The 7,980-nt window shown below is 42.9% G+C and overlaps 1 protein-coding gene across 1 annotated transcript; it reads left to right on the top strand.

The window, feature by feature from the left end:
- The first annotated feature begins 821 nt into the window (after positions 1 to 821).
- On the top strand, positions 822 to 7,459 carry TPI1 (triosephosphate isomerase 1). Its single transcript, XM_083351926.1, has 7 exons — positions 822 to 1,043; positions 3,520 to 3,643; positions 3,732 to 3,816; positions 3,946 to 4,078; positions 4,587 to 4,672; positions 4,825 to 4,912; positions 6,935 to 7,459. The coding sequence occupies exons 1-7, from the start codon at positions 932 to 934 to the stop codon at positions 7,051 to 7,053; spliced, it is 747 nt and encodes a 248-aa protein (XP_083208052.1). The 5' UTR covers positions 822 to 931; the 3' UTR covers positions 7,054 to 7,459.
- Positions 7,460 to 7,980: the final 521 nt, after the last annotated feature.

Here is a 7,980-nt window from a genome sequence, read left to right as displayed (position 1 = left end):
TGAGTCCTTCCTTCTCATTAGGTGGCCAAAGTATTTGAGTTTAGCTTCAGGATCTGGCCTTCTAAAGAGCAGTCAGGGTTGATCTCCTCTAGGACTGACCGGTTTGATCGCCTTGCAGTCCAAGGGACTCGCAGGAGTCTTCTCCAGCACCATAGTTCAAAGGCCTCAATTCTTTGGCACTCAGCCTTTCTTACGGTCCAACTTTCACAGCCATACATTGCAACTGGGAAGATCATAGCCTTGACTATACACACTTTTGTTGACAGGGTGATGTCTCTGCTTTTTAGTGTGCTGTCTAGATTTGCCATGGCTTTCCTCCCCAGGAGCAAGCGTCTTTTAATTTCTTGGCTACAGTCCCCATCTGCAGTGATCTTGGAGCCCAGGAAATCACAATGTATAATAGCTATGAAATTCAGCCAACTTTGTTCAGAACGGCTCAATTACGTATGTCAAATTTGGGGGGTGGAGAGTTGAATTTGATTGGATGAACCGACGTATGCATCTTTTATCCCAAACAGGCAAGGATTTGAGCAGCGGGTGGTTTCGGGCAACTTCTGCTTCGACGGCCGAATTATAAAATACGTAATACTGTCACTTGGAGTTTAACCGGTACAACAAACCCGCATCCCAACACGGGAACAGTCCACTTCTTCCCCAACAGGTGCCACCTTCAGACTCGCCTCCTCGGCCACAAGCCAGAATCCTCGCGACTACACCCCGACCGGAAAACACGAATTCCGGCTCCCATTTTGACTGGCTAAGCGAGAAGCCAATCGTGGGAGCGCGCTCTTGCGTAACGTCACCGCCGGGGGGGCGGGCTCTCCCTGTTTTCTATAAAGGGTGCCTGGAGAGGGCGCCTCGCCGCCGCTGCGCTCTCTGACCTTCTGATCTCCTTCGGAGCTGCCGAGCGGACGGCCCAGACACCCCCATCATGGCACCGAGGAAATTCTTCGTGGGCGGGAATTGGAAAATGAACGGCGATAAGAAAAGCCTTTCGGAGCTCATCCAGACTCTCAACGAGGCTAAGGTCCCCGCAGAGACAGGTCAGGAGGATTTACCGCCGGGCTGAATGGGAAAAGGAAGGGCTCGCTGCCTTTTCGGCGGTGGGGAGTCCGTGAGCTCTGCCGAAAGGAGGCTTCCCCGGAAGCGCCTTTGCAATAGCAGCAGCCGCAGCCGCCCCGTTTGCTTCGCTTGCATCCCCGTCGCTGTGCCCCGATTTCAAGCGGATCGGCTGCGGCCCTCGGGTGGGTTTCCTGGGCGTGGGAAAGGGGCCGGGCCTAATCCAAGAGCGCCTGCCTGTCCCCCTCTCCAATTAGCCCGGGAAAGCGGTTTCTTTTATTTTTTTTTCTTTTCTTTTCCGGCGGGCTCTTGCAGAGCATCCCTGGCGGAGGAGGCGCCCGCTGTTTCCACGCCTAAATAACATAAGCGCCCCTCCTCCCGCTTGTGTGGCCGCCTGCACGTACCGCGGAGGTGGTTTGTTTGGCTGTCTCGTCGGGGAGCTTTGTAAAAACGAATTGAGGGGAAATTAGCTGTAGAGGAAAGCAGATTCTGGCTTGGGAGGGGGTGAAAAGCTATTTTTCCGATTTATTTATTTATTTTATTTTAATCCCATTTATATCCCGCCCTTCTCCGAAGACTCAGGGTGGCTTACAATCTAAGCACAAATCAAATGTGCTTAGCAATAGCCTTCATTCTATGTATATATGCCTGCTTGTTAGAGCTTTCACACACACCCCAAGCGGCATTATTACCAAGTCAGCTTAATTGCCCCCAACAATCTGGGTCCTCATTTTACCTACCTCGGAAGGATGGAAGGCTGAGTCAACCTTGAGCCTGGTGGGATGCGAACCTGCACTAATTGCAGGCAGCTGGTGTTATATACCTATCACTCTCAAAACGACTCTGAAAAAACTAAATCACAGCATGTTACATTGCTAACACTTGTTCCTTGTTGCACAAAATCGGGCGCTGCAAATCCTGGTGAGCCATGGGTCTGTGCTGTTTATAATTTTTAACTGTACCTGCATCTGGGTTATAAGATTCAAGCCCAAATGAGAGAGATGATAAATTTAGCTACTCAAAGGTCTAAATTATATAGATTTATTAAAGTAAAATACATGAATTGTATAAATAATTCATGATGACATTTCAAGGAACCAGTTTAGAATATCTTCCCTTATGAATGAATGCAATTTTTTTCCTTTGCTATTGGCAGTCCTATGAGGACTAGCCTATTTACAGCCCCAGCTTTGCCTAAATCACAGTAACATTCACATTTAAAGACTCCATCTGGTCTTTTTGAGAATGAAGCAATAAGATAAGGATTGCCAAATTAGACTGCTTATGAACCTTCTTTCAGTTCTTGTAACTGAATCTAACATTGTTTTAAATGGATACTAAGTGAAACAGATTGGCCAGCTGTCTTAAGAGTTGTGCAGAGTGGTGTTTCAATTGGTGTTTCTTAATACTAGAGTCCATTCTTTATAGGAAGATAGCATCCTGGCATGTTGAACAGTGAAGAAATCTCTTTTAATGCTATTTGCATAACCCAGCGAGAATGCCTCTGGTAGCAGTGACTTGAAAGTATCAGACAGAATCGGACCCTTCTGGCAAGTTCTCTGTGACTCTATCCAATCAGAAAGGGCAAGGTGGATTGAAGAAGGAATGCAGTTTCTGAATTGATATTCTGAAGGAAATGTCAAAGGCTGTGGAGGAGAAAGATTCCTAAATATAGGTGTTAGGGTAGGGACTAAAAATACCAGCTACTGTAGTTGGAGCTGGAAACTTTATCTGTATAGCTTGCTAAAGGTCAGGAGAAGGGATGAAGTATAAGAGACAATTTATTGACCCAGATACTCATTCTACAGTATTAATATCATTTCTACGTATATTGTGTGGTTTGCTTTATTAGTTGGGTAAACTACATTTGAATGGGTCTACATTACTAATCTGTTGAACAGAATACCAAAACAATGGTTTGTCTCTTTCCTATCAATTTTCAGCCTGGTTAAAAAAAAACTCAGTTATGGAGTTCACATTAAAAAAAACCCTTAAAATATATTTCCTAAAATATAAGACATAAAGACAGGCCTATATTAATTATGAGGTTATAGTTCACTATTGTAAGAGGCTGCTAGGTATAACTCATGGGCTTAGCTTTAATTTTTTTTTTACCTTCTCTGTTTCACTCATTCAGTAAATTTTCTTCCAGCTTTTATAACTGCATGGTACATACAAAGTATCATGTCTGTGACTTATCCACCTAAGTGGTAACAGTTTTAATTGATGGTAATCCCTTATGATCTTAAATGGAATGAAATGTTTCTCCATCCCTAGTGCAACGATTCATTTAATTTTCTGCTGTCTTTCACTTGTCTGTGGATTTTGGGCTCACGTGTCCTATGCATGTCATAACTGAATAGAGGATTTGAATGCAAATGAATGAATGGTGAGTCTGTAATTGAAAGGGCATTTTAGGTTTCTGCTTTATTCCACATGATGATCTTTTTCTTGTCCCAGAGGTGGTTTGTGGTGCCCCTTCCATCTACCTTGACTTTGCCCGTCAGAAACTTGATGCCAAGATTGGGGTGGCTGCACAAAATTGTTACAAGGTACCCAAAGGAGCTTTTACAGGTGAAATCAGGTATGTTGTCAGAATTCTCAGGCTAGGGAAAGCCACATGTTTTAGCTAGCAGTGTGCTGAAAGCTCATTTTCTGCAATCTGTTTCCAGCCCAGCCATGATAAAAGATGTTGGCGTCACCTGGGTAATCTTAGGACACTCTGAGAGAAGGCATGTCTTTGGCGAGTCAGATGAGGTGGGTGATTTGCTCCTCTGAGTTTCTTTTCCCTATTCACTGCCGTCTATGACAGGCACTGGGCTTTTTATATCCACGATATATATCAAGCTTGTATAGGTTTCTTATATTGTTTCTGCCTCTTTTCAGCTCATTGGACAGAAGGTGGCCCATGCCTTGTCTGAAGGGCTTGGGGTCATTGCTTGCATTGGAGAGAAACTTGATGAGCGAGAGGCTGGTATCACAGAGAAGGTGGTATTCGAACAGACCAAGGTCATTGCTGGTAAGAGACCATGGGGGAACTAGGGAAGGAGTTTCAAACACACACACACACACATACACACCTTCCTGACATCGAAAAGCTTCCTGTTTTTAAAAAATAAAGTTCTCACCAACTAGGGAGATTACAGTAATAAAATATAAACATTTATTGCTGTTAAAAGAAGTAACCAGACAATTTTAGATTAGGCATCAAATGCCCAGAAAATTTGTGCTCAGAAAACCTTACATTATAGTTAACAGATCTTTTAGACAAATCAGAATGTGCTGCTTGTGTTAGCTGCTGGATATACTAATGCCCATAGAGCTCCAGAGTTAAAGGTCATTGCTAACTGTCCTTGAGTGTTTTCATTTGCATCACTTGTTTTCCGCCTTTGTTGGCTGACCATGGAAATACATGGAGGGAAGCTGTAAGATACGGAGGAGGAGGAGGAGACTATTCTTCTCCACTCTGCCATGTTGGGTTTTTCCTGGTCTTAAAATTACATTTATTTGCTTTGTTTTTTCCCCAGACAACGTGAAGGACTGGAGTAAAGTGGTTCTTGCCTATGAGCCAGTTTGGGCCATTGGAACTGGTAAAACTGCAACTCCCCAGCAGGTATGAATGTGATTAGGGACATCCTGTTTTCAAACCTTGGGTCTCTCTTTAGAGACACCCCAAATGAATAGCATCTCTTCACTTCAAGATGACTGCTACATGACAATACAACTTCTTAAAAGCCCACTTTTTTTACCCACTTCCTCTTGCAGGCCCAGGAAGTTCATGACAAGTTGAGGAACTGGCTGAAGACCCATGTTTCTGAAGCTGTTGCACAGTCAACTCGAATCATCTACGGAGGTGAATAAATTCTCATTGTTGCATAAAACTGTGGCAATAATTTGACAGTTTGTCTCTTGAGTGCAAGTACCCAATTTTTAGTGTCAGTGTAATAGAACATTGATATTTGACTGATTCATCTTTGTAAACCATAGTCATGCATTGGGAATATTGCTTAATGATATCCTGCCAGATGGATGATACCCCCCCCATCCACCCTCCTATACACACTGATTAAAATTGGGGTGTGAAAAATAGGTTTTTTTTAAAAAAAAAGAAGAGAATCATTCTAGATGATATTTTATGGGGAAACAAGCAGCTGAGAAGTGGCTTATATTAAGACTATAGATAGCTTCAAAAATGATTTGGAAGAAAAGCATTTCGTTCAGAGAAGCAAAGCATCTCTCTGTATTTGTTAAAACAACTTTGTTTCAGATTTCCCCCAAACATGGTAGGAAAAAATCGGAGCGTTCAGTCCTCTAAGTAAATTACAAAGCCTGACAGGTTTCTGATAGGATTTATTTAAAAGATTTATTTGCCTGCCTGTGCTATACAGTGTAATGCTGTGTGGCTAATAATAACCAAATCCATAAAATATACTTAGAAATACCCTCCCCCATTAAAAACCATCAAGCTGTAACCAAACACATAATAATTTGATTAGTATATGCCCTCCAGAGTTGCTTTTTGTGAAATGGATGACTATTCAAATGTGATAAATAGCAACCTTGCACCAACTGCGCCTGTGCTGGGTTCAATGCCTGTCCTGCCCCAGTACTGGTGGAAAAGTAGACCGGCCTCCTAGGCAGGATAGGTCCTACCAGATCACATCACGTGGTAGAGGGGACCTGAAGCACGCCCATCCTGTTGGATCTGATGGGATGGGCAGATACCCTGAGAGACAACCTGGCCCTGTGCCATTCAGGACTTTAAAGACAATAACCAGCACCTTGAATTACATTCAGAATGTGAGAACCAGTGCAGCTTTAGGATACAGGTGACTCTTGGAGCTGTCACCAGTTGCGTGTGCCATTGCATTGTGGATCAAATGAGGCTTCTGGATGGTCTTCAAGGGTAGCCTCTAGAGTGCATTGCAGTATAAATAGTCCTCACCAACAACCACTTGTTCAGCAACCATTCAAAGTTGGGACAGTGCTGAATGAATGAAACTTATTACTAGCCCTCAGAGTTCTGGCCATTGCACTGCCCCTGTGCTCACACGATTGCAATTCAGGTGCTTGGCAACTAGCTTGCACTTATGATGGTTTTAATATCCTGCAGCAACATGGTCACTATTTGTGACCTTATCTGCTAGCTTCACACAAGCAAAGTCAATGGGGAAGCCAGGAGGGAAGGTTGCAAGTCACTCTGGTAAATCCCTTCCCCTGCCTTCCTGTGAACTGTGCCCCACACTACATCCCTGGGCCTCTCTGCACTCAAATCAACCCACACCCTCTTTTTTCCCTGGCCTCCCTGCACTTGTATGGACCCACACCCTCCTCTCAGTATCCCTGTGCTTGCAGCCTCCTTCCCTTGGCCTCCCTAGCACACTCAGCTACTCTACATTCACACAACACCCTCCTTCCCCAACTCTCATGCAACCTGCACCAAGCCTCTAGGTATCCCCCAGCCCCTCACGTGTGGCATCCCCACACACCTTATCTGGAATTCCCACCACTTCCCATTTAATGACTTGCAATGTCTTGGGGTTATGACAGCAGCCAGGATTGCCATCACTAAGTGATGTGGTCATGTAATGGACTTTTCTACTGCATTGCTTAGCCATGGCAATCTTAGTTCCAATTGCCATCATAACTTGAGGATTGTCTGTATATCTCTTTCAGATTGTACTCTACTATATGCCTAAGCCCATCTGTTTAAACTGTAAATTCCATCTTTCCCAAAGGTTTGCATGGGGATTCTTTAGGAACATTACATTTAAAAAAATCTAATGGTGAAACACCTTGCATTTTCTGTTTTTACTTGTATTTTACTTTCTGGAATTTTTTTCTTTTTTTTTAAATGAAATTTTATTCTTTCCAGGTTCAGTTACTGGTGGCAACTGCAAAGAATTGGCCTCCCAACATGATGTAGATGGCTTCCTTGTTGGTGGGGCTTCCCTGAAGCCTGAATTTGTAACCATCATCAATGCCAAACAGTGAAACCTGCTCTATAGAATCTGAAATAAAAAAAGCTGGAGGGAGAACCAACCCTAGTTGGAAGAGAAATACTGTAAAGATACACGTGCACTCAAGTGAAATGGCCTCACCTTCAATCCCTTTTCCCACCTTTTTCATTTACCTCTACTGCTAAATGTCGATGCCAATATATGAATACTTCATTTGCTTCCTCTATATTGGTGAGGGGCTTCTGCCTTGGTCTTTAGTCCCTGTAAACTAGTTGAAGGCCTGTTTTCTTTCCACTCCAAACTTCTGCTCTAGAGGGCCATCTGCTTTGTTAAGGCATTCACCTCGTGGTTCATCTAATTTGGACTCATTGCCTGTAAGTTGTATATTCCTTCCATGTCTCCTAGGCCATTGGTAACTAGAAATAAACAAATGGAAAGTGGTGTGTAGGAACTATCATTGCTGTTTGAGGGGAAAACATCTCAAAAGGTTTTGGCATACATAAAAAGTTTTTACACATTTCTAGAGAAAACATCGCTGAATTCTCATTCCTTACCACTCCTGGTTCTCTTCCAGTGAGTTAGGAATTGGAACTGTACATAAACTCTATGCATATGCTTAAGGGGAAAATGCCTGTAACATACTGTTTGAGGGCTTGGATTTCTGAAGATTTAAGGCAATGATAAGCATCAGGGAGAAATTAAAACCACCTTAATTGCTGGAAGTCCCATTGTTATCTTAACAAACTTTGTCTCATTTCTTTAATCTTTATTAAATATTTTTCCACAAAATGCAATTTATGAAGAGTAAAAATTTTAAAAAATGAGAAACATCAGAAAATTGACTTCTGACTTCCTTTGCAACAAAATTAATGTGTTGTTCAATCTCCCTCATTAATGTTACAAAATCCTTTTGGCCCCTTGTTTAGTCCTTGTACTTATATCAAATCTATAAACCACCTCA

Source organism: Vipera ursinii, assembly GCF_947247035.1.
Source record: "Vipera ursinii genome assembly, chromosome: 2".
NCBI lineage: Eukaryota > Metazoa > Chordata > Lepidosauria > Squamata > Viperidae > Vipera > Vipera ursinii.
Note: the sequence above shows the minus strand (reverse complement) of the source record. Positions and strands in the feature narration are given on the sequence as shown.